The 16,373-nt window shown below is 44.7% G+C and overlaps 1 protein-coding gene across 1 annotated transcript; it reads left to right on the top strand.

The window, feature by feature from the left end:
- Positions 1–15,404, top strand: LOC109899993 (aconitate hydratase, mitochondrial-like). The gene is made up of 17 exons (XM_020495688.2): positions 1–470; positions 1,758–1,900; positions 2,149–2,407; positions 2,766–2,858; positions 3,101–3,259; positions 3,372–3,522; positions 3,734–3,838; positions 4,011–4,102; positions 4,189–4,294; positions 4,512–4,669; positions 4,997–5,070; positions 5,321–5,432; positions 6,380–6,661; positions 6,799–6,990; positions 8,880–9,012; positions 13,249–13,370; positions 13,555–15,404. The coding sequence occupies exons 1-17, from the start codon at positions 435–437 to the stop codon at positions 13,684–13,686; spliced, it is 2,349 nt and encodes a 782-aa protein (XP_020351277.1). The 5' UTR covers positions 1–434; the 3' UTR covers positions 13,687–15,404.
- The last annotated feature ends 969 nt before the right edge of the window (positions 15,405–16,373 follow it).

The raw sequence follows: 16,373 nt of genomic DNA, 5'->3' as shown, positions 1-16,373 counted from the left end.
AGAAACACGTGACATTTGAACTTTGTATTTAATTTAAGTTTAGTTTGTTTTTCGGATCATGTCATTTTTGTTTATTTCACGTTAGTTATTACTATTTCTATGGACATGTCAGTGAATTAATCCAGCTAAATTCAAGGAGTGAATATTACATATGAAACGCACAGAATTCATCCCGTGGTCATTTTAGCTACATTATTAACAACATATTAGATTAGACATTTCAGGGTTTCATTTGTGGCAGTCATATCGCATATTAGTTAAGAACAGTATATTCTATATACATCTCCGAATTAAAAATTCGAGTAGGATCTATAACATCTCTATTTCTAAAACAACTTTACACGTCCGTTCTATTTTCCTGCAAAGACACGCGACTTTGACAGCTGCGAAATCTGACGTCACCTCTGCTCGACACATCTTTGTCAGTGAACAAAATGGCGACCTACTGTCTTACCGTTGCTCGGCTCCAGGTAAGCGACAGTTTTTCACTAGTTTAATTGAATTTATGCGCCATCGATGTGTGAGAATTCACTCTTAAATACAAGTGAAAGCACATTGTTTGTGAATCTTATGTATAGATATGTTTGTTTGAGAGAGTACGATCAAATTCTTGTCGGCCACTGACCCAGGTCATCGTGTCCTGGGTTACCACGAAGCTCGCTAGCTAGCTTCGTCAAGGAGCTCAAGTTTGTCATTGACACACAGATATGGCTATTTAAAGACACTTGTATTGTGTACAGTTTGATGAATATGCTCAACTTTAAGATATTATCGCTCTCTATGTTATTTCAACCGAGGACACGTTTATTGATTGCAAGGTTAACGCAAGGTTAGGGTACATAGCAACCACACAGGGCGCTGGCATTCACGACGCAGTCTGGCCAGTGACCAAAACAACACCGCTAGAATAGTGTCCCCCATAGAGGTGTCATTGAAACAGTTTGTCATACGAGTCTTAACTGTTTTTTCATTTTTTTATCTCAAAGCCCAAAGGGAGTGATTGGCCTTATGCTAAACTTCGTCGGCTCTTTTTACTTCTATTTTGATATGTTATAGATATTTTATAGGTGTTTGCTGTTCCTAATATGGTTTCCTCCCCATACCTTTGAGTGACAGCACCTCCTTGTAGACACGGAAAGGCAAAATACAATTTCAATGATGTATGCTGTTGTAGTCAGGGATTTTCATTGAAGGACCCATTTAGGGCTGATTATTGACTAAACATTTGAATTTGCCAGATAATTTTCTTGATAATAATTTTCGAAATATTTTATATTTATAATCTGTTTCACCTTGCGTTAGAATCATTCTTTATGTGCTCAACAAGAAAATCTGTCTGTTTTTACTGACATTCGTACTATACTTTTTTCTGTTAATAACTCTGACTTTGCTGATGACTGCTTTATTGAGGAAAAATGTACTTACTGTGATTTTTGGTTGCCCCACCTAGCTATCATAAGATGAATGCACTAACTGGAAGTCGCTCTGGATAAGCGTGTCTGCCGCCTGCTAAAAGACAAAAATATATTGGACAGTCCCATTCACATACTGCACTCTGTACACACGCTTGTGCATAACTTCCTGTAATAAACCCACTCTTCATGCTTTATTTATTGTCTTGTTGCTGATGCAGGTGCTCTTTGTCATCCAGGGTGGGCTACAGTACTGCAATCAAAGACTTATCTAAATCTAGGCCCAAATTATTTTGATGTACATGTTGTTGTTTTTTGTTCATGTTGAATTAACTCTGTTGTCAGCTTGCCCTGGGCCAGGGTGTGCGGCGTCTGCATGTGTCTGCAGCCTTCAATGCCAAGGCCAAAGTTTCAATGAGCCGCTTTGAGCCCAGCAACTACGTCAGCTATGAGAAGCTCAATGAGAACGTCAACATTGTGCGCAAAAGGTCAGTTTACCCCTCCACCATTTACATCAGCATGTGTCCCTGTTTCATTCCATGCTTATAGTGAGATGGCCAACAGGCCAGGGTGCCAGTCTGTTTCTGACTTAGCCAACTTCATTGTCTTGCAAGGGCAATGATGGGACTGTAACCCAAGTTTTTTTTCTGTTCAGTGTCAGCTTTACAATTAAAGCTATTTGTAGCACTTGGCCTTTATATTAACTTAGCACCTTCTCTGCCTTCCTCCCTTCCAGACTCAACCGTCCCCTCACTCTCTCTGAGAAGATCGTCTACGGCCATCTGGATGACCCTGTGGGGCAGGACATCGCCAGGGGGCATACGTACCTACGTCTGCGGCCGGACCGCGTGGCCATGCAGGATGCCACGGCCCAGATGGCCATGCTGCAGTTCATTAGCAGTGGCCTGCCTTGTGTGGCTGTGCCCTCCACTATCCACTGTGATCATCTGATCGAGGCCCAGATCGGCGGAGCCAAGGACCTAGCGAGAGCAAAGGTGAAAGGTCAGGGAAGGCCTGAGCAGGGGATGGATAAAAAAAAAAATATATTATTTAACTAGGCAAGTCAGTTAAGAACAAACTCTTATTTACAATGACGGCCTACACCGGCCAAACCCGGATGAAGCTGGGCCAATTGTGCTCCGCCCTATGGGACTCCCAATTACGTCCGGTTGTGATACAGCCTGGATTTGAACCAGGGTGTCTGTGGTGACGCTTCTAGCACTGAGATGCAGTGCCTTAGACCGCTGCGCGACTCGGGAGCCCCAGGACCAGGTCGTCAGTCCTGGTGGCTGGATACAGGAATAGGGAATAATGTACCCATAATAATATTTGGCCTTTTCTCTTGGTCCTTAGGACATTAATGCAGAGGTGTATAACTTCCTGGCCAGTGCTGGAGCCAAATATGGAGTGGGATTCTGGAAACCAGGCTCTGGCATCATCCATCAGGTACTGTAACAAGGCTACTCTGAATATGACACTGAAGCCTCATGTTTCCCTGGTGTTAATTGCTGGCAGTGCACTCACTTGATAATAGATAAGCTGTCTTTATAGAATTAAGTTCCTAAAAATGTTGATATGAATTTCATTATTTATTCACATAAGATATTGCACCTTTTTATAATGAAGAGCAGAGCTATCTGTTTACAGTGGTAAGTGCCATAACTGACTCTTATATCTCACCCATTCAGATAATCCTGGAGAACTATGCCTACCCAGGGGTGTTGCTGATTGGCACAGACTCTCACACACCCAATGGTGGTGGACTGGGCTCCATCTGCATTGGAGTGGGAGGGGCTGATGCTGTTGATGTCATGGCTGGCATCCCCTGGGAGCTCAAATGTCCAAAGGTAAGTGGGATTCCCAGTTTATATTGAACACACTTATTTTTCCCCAGTCCCAGTAATGTAGTACAGTATGATACTACATAAACCTCACTAAACCATGTTCTCCTCCTGTCAGGTGATTGGGGTGAAACTGACAGGTAAGCTGTCAGGGTGGACGTCCCCCAAGGACGTGATCCTGAAGGTGGCTGGGATTCTGACCGTGAAAGGGGGTACTGGAGCCATTGTGGAGTACCACGGACCTGGGGTGGATTCCATCTCCTGCACAGGTCTACTGCACACTGTATTACTGTCATTATCTAACTAGGATGGTGACCAGCTGACCACCGCTGCTCTTTGGTCTAATGTACTTCTGTTTTTCTATTTATGGTGTGAGGAGCACAATCATCAATCGACAGTGTTCACTATCAAGCAACATTGTAGGACATTTTGTGTTTGTAGGAATGCCCATAGAAACCCCCAGCATATTGTGTGTTTTAGGAATGGCCACAATCTGCAACATGGGGGCTGAGATTGGAGCCACCACCTCTGTGTTCCCCTACAACCACCGCATGAAGACCTACCTGGAGAAGACTGGCCGCGGAGGTCAGTCCATCATTGCGTGATGTGCAATGATCTGTCAGGTGATGTGCTGAATATGTTTGTGTGAAGTTCTGGGACTGCATCCCAGAAGGCACCCTACGGGAAGGTTTGTCATTTCTTTATAAGAGATGCTTGATCCATTTATCCGACCCCGTTGCCCTCCCACCCCTCTCAGACATTGCTTCCCTGGCTGACGATTATGCTGACCTGCTGGTTCCAGACCCGGGCTGTGAATATGACTCGATTGTCGAGATCAACCTGGATGAGGTGAGTCCCCTCCCCTGCTCTTTCTCTCTCACATACACACACACACATCCAACCTGACCCGTGCTATCTTTCTCTGTCCTTCCTAGCTGAAGCCCCACATCAACGGGCCCTTCACCCCCGACCTGGCTCACCCCATGGCAGACATTGGGGCCACGGCAGTGAAGAATGGCTGGCCCCTGGAGGTCAAAGTAGGTCAGTGCAGTCTTCAGATCTTTTTGACCTCACAGCTGGCCACTGCGTCTCACCACCATGTGTCTCTGTTCAGACCTTAATATTAATTGGCTATAACTGTGATATTACTATATATACTTTCTGTCTTTAGCCTTATACACAGATGTATAGCTGTTCTATTCAATATGAGAAAGTAGACATGCAGTGGGTGGCTGCTTAATCTGTCCCCTCCCCTCAGGTCTGATTGGCAGCTGCACCAACTCCAGTTATGAGGACATGGGCCGCTCTGCCTCCGTGGCCAAACAGGCCTTGGACAAAGGGCTGAAGTGCAAGGCCGCATTTACCATCACCCCCGGGTCTGAACAGATCCGTGCCACCATCGAGAGAGACGGATATGTGAGTCCCTGGTACCAGTAGATGGGAAGGGGATATGACCAGGGTTCGAACTGCAGGGGTGTCTGGGGTGCTGATCTCTCCACCCAACAAATCAGGGCAACAGGATAACAGTTGTAAAATATTGTCGACATCCTCCTAAGTATCAAGGATGTTAACATTGGCCCAGCTCTGCTCTCTATTTTAAGGGCATCGCAAGTAGGGGGTTTGTAAATTGGAGCTCTGGATGTTGAGATCCTCAGCAGGAGGATACTGCTGTGTCCTGGGCTCCTCCTGACTGGCCTACTGCTAGCTCCTCCTGACTGAAGATGTATGTATGTTGTTCTGTAGTCCAAGATCCTCGGTGATGTTGGTGGAATGGTCCTGGCCAACGCATGTGGACCCTGCATTGGACAGTGGGATAGGTAATAGTCAGTTGACTTAATAATACGTATATTATCACCTCATTCATGTTCATTCTGTTAACATTCATTTTGAAGTTGAAAGTCTTCTATTAAAAGTGTCTTAAGATATTGCCTGTGTATCAAATGGCACCCTATTCCATATGTAGAGCAGTGCTTTTGACCATGGCCCAAGGGCGCTGGTCAAAAGTAGTGCACTATATATGGAGTAGGGTGCTATTTGGGACCGTGGTAAGTTGTTGTTTCTGTTCAGGCGTGATGTGAAGAAAGGAGAGAAAAACACCATCGTCACATCTTACAACAGGAACTTCACCGCTAGGAATGATGCCAACCCAGCCACACACGCCTTCGTCGCCTCCCCTGAGGTACTGTTAAGACTGAATACACAAACACCAGGGTTTCCGTTAAGGAAATGTGGCACTGGACATTTGATTGGCAGCATTTTAATTTACCGGACATTTGAGAAATTTACCAGACACATACATTGGGAGCGTAACCTGATTAGGGCATCAATTCATGGTGCTCAGGATGACAGAAATCACATTAAGATTAGGGTTATTCCTCTTAACAGAACATCGAACTCGAGGACGGAAGAGTGTGCATCCTTCTTACCAAATTCCAATATGTACTTTTCCTCAGCCAAAATGAGTAAAAAAAGACAACTGTTAATCTGCTAAATTGTAATTATTCGCTCCAATGGCCTATTTATTGCCTACCTCCTCATGCCTTTTGCACACACTGTATATAGACTTTCTTTTTTCTGCTGTGTCATTGACTTGTTTATTGTGTCATTGACTGTACGCTTGTTTATTCCATGTATAAATCTGTGTTGTCTGTCACACTGTTTTGCTTTATCTTGGCCAGGTTGCAGTTGCAAATGAGAACTTATTCTCAACTAGCCTACCTGGTTAAATAAAGGTGAAATAAATAAAAAAAATCTTTATGCTGTGCGCGTGTGATAAACACAACCACTAACAAAAATAGACACGAGCCAATTTAATTCCACAAAATCATGCAACCTATAGATCGATAAGCATTACATGTTATTTGTATTTCCATCAATGAATAGGCTAAAAAGCATTATTTTGTAATGTGTTTCTTTTTTTCTGGCCGGCGCCAGTTAGGGCCGTTGTCCTGTTGTATTAATTTTTTTATTTTTTATTACCGGCTAATAGATACCTTGACACACACACTGCTTCTTTGCTGATTCGCCTTCATACTGTTCTCACTCACTCCCATGATAGATATTGTACACTTGCTCTCACCGGTAAACACTACACACCACCAACTACTTTGTCCTCTCCTCATCCAGATCGTCACAGCCCTGGCAATAGCAGGAACCCTGGATTTCAACCCTGAGGTTGACTACCTCACTGCCGCCAACGGAGAGAAGTTCAAGCTGGAGCCTCCCAGCGCAGACGAGCTGCCCAAGTTGGACTTTGACCCTGGTCAGGACACCTACCAGCACCCCCCTGCAGAGGGTGGATCCAAGCTGAGGGTGGACGTCAGCCCCACTAGCACCCGGCTGCAGCTGCTGGAGCCCTTTGACAAGTGGGCGGGCGGAGATCTGGAGGACCTACAAGTCCTCATCAAGGTCAGGGGTCAAAGGGGGAAAACTAGGGTCTGTTCAGGAGGGTGCAAAGTTGCATATCTTTCTGATTTAAAAATATATTTCTGGTCAAACGTACTCTTTCTTGCATCCCACCATGCTCGCTCTCTCTGTCCATCCAGGTGAAGGGGAAGTGCACCACAGACCACATCAGTGCTGCCGGCCCCTGGCTAAAGTTCCGTGGTCACCTTGACAACATCTCTAACAACATGCTGATCGGAGCAGTCAACATAGAGAACGATGGCATCAACAAGATCAAGAACCAGCTGACGGGAGAGTATGGCGGTGTTCCTGACGTCGCCCGCCATTACAAGGTTAGCTCTCAGGATGATGAACCTTGACCCCTGGCTCAAACAACATCCTCACTTGAGATTAAAAAGTGTACCCTCGGGGGCCTCCCGGGTGGTGCAGTGGTTAAGGGCGCTGTGCCATCAGAGACTCTGGGTTCGCGCCCAGGCTCTGTCGTAACTGTCTGCGACCGGGAGGTCCGTGGGGCGACGCACAATTGATCTAGCATCGCCCGGGTTAAGGAGGGCTTGGCCGGTAGGGATGTCCTTGTCTCATCGCGCACCAGCGACTCCTGTGACGGGCTGAACGCAGTGCGCGCTAACCAAAGTTGCCAGGTGCACGGTGTTTCCACCGACACATTGGTGCGGCTGGCTTCCGGGTTGGATGCACGCTGTGTTAAGAAGCAGTGCAGCTTGGTTGGGTTGTGTATCGGAGGACGCATGACTTTCAACCTTCGAGCCCGTATGGGAGTTGTAATGATGAGACAAGATAGTAGCTACTAAAACAATTGGATACCACGAAAAAGGGGTAAAATTGAAAATAAAATAAAAAAGTGAGTGACACAGTGGTGTAAGGCACATCGCAGTGCTAGCTGTGCCATTAGAGATCCTGGTTTGAGTCCAAGCTCTGTCGCGACCGGGAGACCCATGGCATAGCGTCGCCCGGGTTAGGGGAGGGTTTGGCTGGCAGGGACATCCTTGTCCCATCGCGCTCTAGCGACTCCTGTGGCGGGCGCATGGTCGACAGGGGTATTGTGTTTCCTCCAGGTTAAGCGTGGCATTGTGTCAAAAAGTAGTGTGGATGCATGGAGAATGCATGGCTCTCGACCTTTGCAACTCCCGTACGGACTCGGGAGAGAGCGATGGGACAAGACTGTAACTGGATACCATGAAATTAGGGCAAAAAAATTTTGATTTAAATTTCCCTTTTGAAAGGATGCTGTGCGCCTTTCATAGACACAGAATACCCATAAACATTTGGCCATCAGTGTAGGAAATAGCAATGAGTGACTTCCATCCTCCTGTTGTGTTTGTTTAATGTTAATTCATTCTGTGTTTCCGCTCCTTAGCTGATTATAAATCCATAATAATACGTATATTATCACCTAATGTTGTGTTAGATCTTTTTATCAACTTAAGTTCTTTACAACATTACAAGTTTTGAACTTCTATTTATGGCCTGTAGGCCTCATTGACCTGAGCTCATACAACTTGTTTTTGAGTTAAAAAAGTGTAATTTATGGATTATTTTGACTATAACAAATACTCAGATTAAATATATTGTGCTATTTATCACAGACTGTTTTGTGTCAAAGTTTAACAAGGACTCTCCTCACCAGTGTCATGATCAAAGATATGATCAAGAGCCTCACATACAGTATATCGTTTGGTCATTGTGCTGCCACAGAATGAATTGTGAGCAAGGCCTTAAAATCTTTATATACCTGAGCTGCGACAAAAGTTCTATATATTATTAAAACTATGTTGCAATTATTTGTGAGAATGCCAACGTGTGGTTGCCATGGAAGCCAATCTATTTAATCTGAGTGTGTGTGTGCTCAAACACACATGCATGTGGGGGTCTGGGAGAGGAAGTGTGTCCATCTGATGAATGGGCATGTGCCTGAACTCAATTTTATACACTAAATGTAGTCTCACCCATTGATTTCTTATGACCGGTCATTTTTGACCAGGAACACCACAGGTGTACAAAAGATAAATCATTTTAAAACTCTTTTTTTTAAAAATGAAAATCCTACATTTTGTGTGTTCAGATGCCCTGCGTGAACAAAGTCATGGAACCTTATGACAATCAGATTAATTGAACTACATTTTTCAGAGAGAACATCGGTCCAATTTGACCGGAACACAACAGGAGGGTTAATAGTTTCCCTGATGTGTTTGATCTCTCCCAGGCCAACGGTCTGTCGTGGGTGGTTGTGGGAGATGACAACTACGGTGAGGGATCCAGCAGAGAGCATGCCGCCCTGGAGCCCAGACACCTGGGAGGAAGATGCATTATCGTCAAAAGCTTCGCCAGGATCCACGGTAACATTAAAGGCCAAAAGGGACCGTATGTGTTGTGTATGTGTGCACGCCTTTAGAACATTGCAACTACACTGCTCAAAAAATAAAGGAAGCACTAAAATAACACACCCTAGATCTGAATGAATGAAATATTCTTATTAAATACTTCTTTCTTTACATAGTTGAATGTGCTGACAACAAAATCACACAAATTATCAATGGAAATCACATTTATCAACCCATGGAGGTCTGGATTTGGAGTCACACTCAAAATTAAAGTGGAAAACCACACTACAGGCTGATCCAAATTTGATGTAATGTCCTTAAAACAAGTCTAAATGAGGCTCAGTAGTGTGTGTGGCCTCCACGTGCCTGTATGACCTCCCTACAACGCCTGGGCATGCTCCTGATGAGGTGGCGGATGGTCTCCTGAGGGATCTCCTCCCAGACCTGGACTAAAGCATCCGCCAACTCCTGAACAGTCTGTGATGCAACGTGGTGTTGGTAGATGGAGCGAGACATGAAGTCCCAGATGTGCTCAATTGGATTCAGGTCTGGGGAACGGGCGGGCCAGTCCATAGCATCAATGCCTTCCTCTTGCAGGAACTGCTGACACACTCCAGCCACATGAGGTCTAGCATTGTCTTGCATTAGGAGGAACCCAGGGCCAACCGCACCAGCATATGGTCTCACAAGGGGTCTGAGGATCTCATCGCGGATCTCATGGCAGTCAGGCTACCTCTGGCGAGCACACTGAGGGCTGTGCGGCCCCCCAAAGAAATGCCACCCACACCATGACTGACCCACTGCCAAACCGGTCATGCTGGAGGATGTTGCAGGCAGCAGAACGTTCTCCACGGCGTCTCCAGACTCTGTCACGGCTGTCACGTGCTCAGTGTGAACCTGCTTTCATCGGTGAAGAGCACAGGGCGCCAGTGGCGAAGTTGCCAATCTTGGTGTTCTCTGGCAAATGCCAAACGTCCTGCACGGTGTTGGGCTGTAAGCACAACCCCCACCTGTGGATGTCGGGCCCTCATACCACCCTCATGGAGTCTGTTTCTGACCATTTGAGCAGATACAAGCACATTTGTGGCCTGCTGGAGGTCATTTTGCAGGGCTCTGGCAGTGCTCCTCCTTGCACAAAGGCGGATGTAGCGGTCCTGCTGCTGGCTTGTTGCCCTCCTACGGCCTCCTCCACGTCTCCTGATGTACTGGCCTGTCTCCTGGTAGCGCCTCCATGCTCTGGACACCGCTGACAGACACAGCAAACCTTCTTGCCACAGCTCGCATTGATGTGCCATCCTGGATGAGCTGCACTACCTGAGCCACTTGTGTGTGTTGTAGACTCCGTCTCATGCTACCACTAGAGTGAAAGCACCGCCAGCATTCAAAAGTGACCAAAACATCAGCCAGGAAGCATAGGAACTGAAGTGGTCTGTGGTCCCCACCTGCAGAACCACTCCTTTATTGGGGGTGTCTTGCTAATTGCCTATAATTTCCACCTGTTGTCTATTCCATTTGCACAACAGCATGTGAAATGTATTGTCAATCAGTGTTGCTTCCTAAGTGGACAGTTTGATTTCACAGAAGTGTGATTGACTTGGAGTTACATTGTTGTTTAAGTGTTCCCTTAATTTTTTTGAGCAGTGTACATTGCTTCCTTCCCAAAATCCACCTAAATACAGGGATGCAAAGTCATTGCTTTTTGGCGATATTCACCGGTTTGATCTCAAAATAGACCATCCAAGTGAATCGTGTAGATCCGAAGGGGAGGGGGCGTGTCTCGTATCGAAATCATTGACTCTGGGCACAGAAAGTTAGATGTATGGAACATTAATTGTACCGTTTATCATAACATGCTCCTTTCTGAAGTAATGCCTGTTTATTTGCACCTACAGTACCAGTCAAAAGTTTGGACACCTACTCATTCAAGGATTTTTCTTTATTTGTACTATTTTTTTACATTGTATAATAAGAGTGAAGACATCAAAACTGAAATAACACGTGGAAGCATGTAGTAACCAAAAAAGTGTTAAACAAATCAAAATATGAGTTTCTTCAAAGTAGCACCCTTTGCCTTGATGACAGCTTTCACACTCTTGGCATTCTCTCAACCAGCTTCATGAGGAATGCTTTTCCAACTCTCTTGAAGGAGTTCTCACATATGCTGAGCACTTTTTGCCTGCTTTTCCTTCACTCTGCAGTCCAAATCATCCCAAACCATCTCAATTGGGTTGAGGTCGGGTCAATTGGGTTGAGGTCTGATGCAGTGCCATCACACTCCTTGGTCAAACAGGTGTTTTGGGACATTGTCCTGTTGAAAAACAAATGATAGTCGCTACAGAATTCTGTGGTAGCCATGCTGGTTAAATGTGCCTTGAATTCTAAATTACAGTGTCACCAGTAAAGCACCATCACACCACCTCCTCCATGCTTCACAGTGGGAACCACACATGCAGAGATCATCTGTTCACCTACTCACAAAGACACAGCGGTTGGAACCAAAAATCTCAAATTTGGACTCACCAGACCAAAGGACAGCTTTCCACTTGTCTAATGTGTTTCTTGGCCCAAGCAAGTCTCTTCTTATTGGTGTCCTAGTAGTGGTTTCTTTGCAGCAATTCAACCATGAAGGCAGTCTCCTCTGAACAGTTGATGTGTCTGTTACTTGAACTCTGACGCATTTATTTGGGTTGCAATTTCTGAGACTGGTAACTCTGAACTTATCCTCTGCTACAGAGGTAACTCTGGGTCTTCCTTTCCTGTGGTGGTCCTCATGATAGCCAGTTTCCTCATAGAAGCTTGATGGTTTTTGTGACTGCACTTGAAGAAACGTTCAAAGTTCATGTCTTAAAGTAGTGATGGACTGTCATTTCTCTTTGCTTATTTGAGCTGTTCTTGCCATAATATGGACTTGGTCTTTTACCAAAGAGGGCTATCTTCTGTATACCCCCCTTCCTTGTCACAACACAACTGATTAGCTCAAACCATCAAGAAGGAAAGAAATTCCACAAATTCACTTTTAACAAGGCACACCTGTAAATTGAAATGCATTCTGGTTGAGCGACTGCCTAGAGTGTGCAAAGCTGTCATCAAGTCAAAGGGTGGCTAATCTGAAGAATATTAAATATATTTTGATTTGTTTAACACTTTTGGTTACTATGTGATTCCATATGTGATATTTCATAGTTGTGATGTCTTCACTATTATTCTATAATGTATACAATAGTAAAAATAAAGAAACCCTTGAATGAGTCGGTGTGTCCAAACTTTTGACTGGTACCGTATGATGTGTAAGCAGTTGGCATGCCTAAAAAGGCTTTTCCAGAACCTTCTCAATTAAACTTTGACTACAAAGTAGGCCTATCTGGCAGAATGATATCATTATGAATCTGGTGGGCTTTTGTTTTGTAGACTCTCCCATCCCCAGACCTCAAAATGTCTCCCTTTGTGGTTTAAACATTGTTGTGGACTTAGAACATCCAATTTAGTTTTTCTACCTTTTTTTGTGTTTTGTTTTGAGAACCTGAAGGAGAAAACTAATTTGGCAACAAAGATTTTATAGTTCCCTATGTCTTCCTGTTGGTGGAGACATTATAATTTCATGTCATGATAAACCTTTAAGCTCCTAGGCCTCCTGAGTGGCACAGTGGTCGAAGGCACTATCGCAGTGCTAGCTGTGCCACTAGAGATCCTGGATCGAGTCTAGGCTCTGTTGCAGCTGGCCGCGACCGGGAGATCCATGGTGCGACTCTCAATTGGCCCAGCGCTGTCCAGGTTAGGGGAGAGTTTGTCAGGCAGGGATGTCCTTGTCCCATCATGCACTAGCGACTCCTGTGGCGTGCCAGGCGCAGTGCATGGTCGCCAGGTGTACGGTGTTTCCTCCGTCACATTGGTGTGGCTGGCTTCTGGATTAAGCGGGCATTGTGTCAAAACGCAGTGCGGGCTGGCTGGGTTGTGTTTTGGAGGACACACGGCTTTCGACCTTCGCCTCTCCCGAGTCCGTACGGGAGTTGCAGCGATGGGACAAGACTGTAACTACCAATTGGGGAGCAATTGACACAATTTTTCTGTCTTGTGAGTTGGGAAGTTAGGAGTATTCAGATTAACTTAATTATTCTCTGAACTGGCAAATGGATTTTCTTGCACTTCACAATGAATTTGTGTTTCTGTACTGGGGAAAAAGTTAAATTTTTGGGGGGATCCTCACCAGTTTGCTTTCCTGAAGCTAACCTTTTTTCTTTCTTCTATCTGCAGAGACTAATCTGAAGAAACAGGGTATGCTGCCCCTGACCTTCCAGATCCCTGCTGACTACGACAAGATCCGACCAGACGACAAGATCTCCATCAAAGGACTCGCAAACTTCACCCCAGGAAAGGTGAGTGGTGTAAATGCCAATCTGTAGGCTTTAGTTTCAGCCCATCATGATCACATCTGATTTAACTAATCATGGTCTAAATTAGACAAGATCCGAACCAGCCAGCTCCAGTGTTTAGGCTTGAAGTTTGTTTCCAGATAAGGTTCACCATGTATGTCTGTCTTTGTGTTGCTGCCCCCTCCAGCCCCTGTCTGCAGTAGTGAACCACAGTGACGGCAGCAAAGATGACTTCCAGCTGAACCACACCTTCAACGAGACACAGATCGAGTGGTTCCAGGCCGGCTCCGCCCTCAACAGAATGAAGGAGCTCCAGTAACTGGAGAGGGAGATCTACGGATACAGGGGGAGGCGTGGAGAAGATGGGGGACACTGGTTAGGCAGAGATGGGGGCAGGTTTTCAGTGTTTAAAGACATGGGATGTGTTTCAATCTTGAACGGCTTCCTTTCCTCCTCTCCTTATGTTCGTTACCCTGATCTGAAGGTACATTTTAATGACTATCTGCTCCATTTAACCAATCAGCGATAAGTAGGGAAAGGAGGAGAGGAAACTATTTAAAGAGTATTGAGACATGGCCATGGTAAAGAATAAAAGCCACACCCCCTCAGATTATATGAAGCTTCCGGTCCAATCATCAACCACTGCATGTGTCATCCGCTGCCCACACCGTAGAGAGTCCAACAACTTCTCATATGTAAGAGACATGTTTAACCTCGCAGTACAGACGACAGGAGTGCGTAGACACAGACCAGTACTACTGTACAGTTTAAGGTAGTGTCGTAGACTCAGATACTGTTTACAAAGGAAGACTTACCGCTTTTGAGACACACACCAACACGTTCTTCTTTGAGTGGAACGGTAACCTAACACACTGCCAACTGCAGCTCCTCCAGTTATCACAGCTGTTCAAACAGTCCATCCAAACTGTAGTCGCTCACCTGGTCTCTGAGTCTAACACTGTATCTGTCACAGGCTGCATGAGATATCTGCTTTAGTGATTGTGTGATGGAGTGTTTGCTTTGTCCTTTCAGCTCCATCCACACCCTGTAAGCTGCTGTTCATTTTCTTGTAGTCTCAAAGACTAGAATACACCGAGACTGGTTAACACACAGCAAACGGACATCTGTGTATGTATGTGTTGTCTATATATTAATTAGTGTGTATGCGTTAACTCTTCGTAACAACAGCCAATCTCCATAACACCCCTGTGCTTTTGAATCTTACTGAATATTACCACACTGGTCAAAGCTTCCAATATTTTAGAGTGATTACTTACCTATTTTTCCTCTAAAAGCTTGGATGTGCATTAAAGTGGTGTTTTGCTTGTTTTTTTATTTCGGTCTCCTCTGGAGAAATGTGTTATTTGGACTACCAGACTCTTTCGTGCTGTCCTGTGTATTTTTGAGTGCCTTTCCTTTTCTTTTGGGGGGGGTGTTGTTATGTTAGGGTGCAGAGTTTGTCCTGGTCAGGGAAAAATTCCTGGCCCTTATGTGTTTTTCATTGTGTCTTTATCACAGAAGTGAACCCCTGTGTCAAAGCTAGATACTGCTGGACCAGTAGTTCCCAACCAGGGGTACTCCAGGCAGAGAGAGATTCAGTTGGTGGTACAGTAACCGAAAAAGGTTAGAAACCACTGCACAACTCCCATTGCTTGGCAGTGAATGGGAACTCTCAAACACACTAGCTAACTCTGCCTAGAAACATTTCAACAATGAATTACACATTTTGTATGAATTTCTGTAAAGTTATTAACCACATTGAAACATTGACTCCAACAGCATTAAAATTGTGACCAAGGGCAGCAACTTTCTGAGTCTGTTGTGGTGTGTTCTGCTTTGTAATAATCTCCATTGTATACCATCACCACTCCCCTCCTGTCTACAGTATTGAATGTGTCTGGATCATGTATATTTAAATATTTTTGGTTTTCCAGTTTTTTTTCTCTGATGTTGAATAAATTAGTGTTATTCAGTCACGGTGGGTTGTAAAATAAACTGACATTTCAATGAATATAGACCACTGCTTCTGTGGGTTAAGTTGTGTTGTCTGGAGTTTTCCTTTGTTCATTTGTGTGTGGGGTTGAGCGAGAACCCAGCAAACCAACATTCGTTCTGCAAAAGTTCCCTGAACATTCGTTAGGTTGCGGCAAATGTTTTCATAACACCAAAACTGCCCAGTCATGCTGATGATTATAGAATGTTTGTATAAAACTTTTGCCTGATGTTGCAAGAACATTCCTCGAACACACTGAGTATACAATTACGTGATAATGCCCGAGAAGCTGGTGTTTGGCACAGGTAATTAGGCCTGAAACGAAGTCGAAGCATCGTTCTTATCCCTTGCAACATTCTTATCCCTTGCTTGCTAGCTAGGCAACTACGGCTAACTTAGTCACGTCAAAAAGTTCAGCCAGAATAACAGCAAAGTAACTGCGTTTGCAATTGTTTAAGCTCTTTTCTAGTGACATTTATTTGGATACATCCATAACAATGAGCTAATAAAGTGCGATTTCACCTGGCATAGAGAATGTGCTCTCTCATCAGAACGCCGTTGTTCACAGCTACAGTAGCACAATCACTTCAAATTGAAGCTGGAAAGACTGCAAATAAGCTGTGTTTCATTTGACCTTTTTGTTGTATATGTCCATATGTTTGTATGATTAAATGCTGGTCAAATGTCCTATGTATAAAATTAAAATGCAGTGTCTATATCACCCTGTAGTGGGCCTAGAATAATAGTCTGGGTAACACCTGCCTCTCTGTCCTTGACCCAATGTTCCCACAACCTAATGAAACATTCTGGGAACCTTTTAAGAACTGACTAAATGTGTTGTGGGAACGTTCTTGTAACATCAGGTGAAGGTTTTTTGTACCCTAAAATAAACATTGCATAATCATCGGCACAGTTTCTTTTTATTTTGGGAACATATATTTTGTGATGTCTCCACAATGTTCCCACCAGACTGTTCCCACAACCTAATGAAACATTCTGGGAACCTTAGGAAC

This window comes from Oncorhynchus kisutch, linkage group LG11 (genome assembly GCF_002021735.2).
Source record: "Oncorhynchus kisutch isolate 150728-3 linkage group LG11, Okis_V2, whole genome shotgun sequence".
In the NCBI taxonomy this organism is placed as follows: Eukaryota; Metazoa; Chordata; class Actinopteri; order Salmoniformes; family Salmonidae; genus Oncorhynchus; species Oncorhynchus kisutch.
This window is presented reverse-complemented; position numbering and strand designations above follow the sequence as displayed.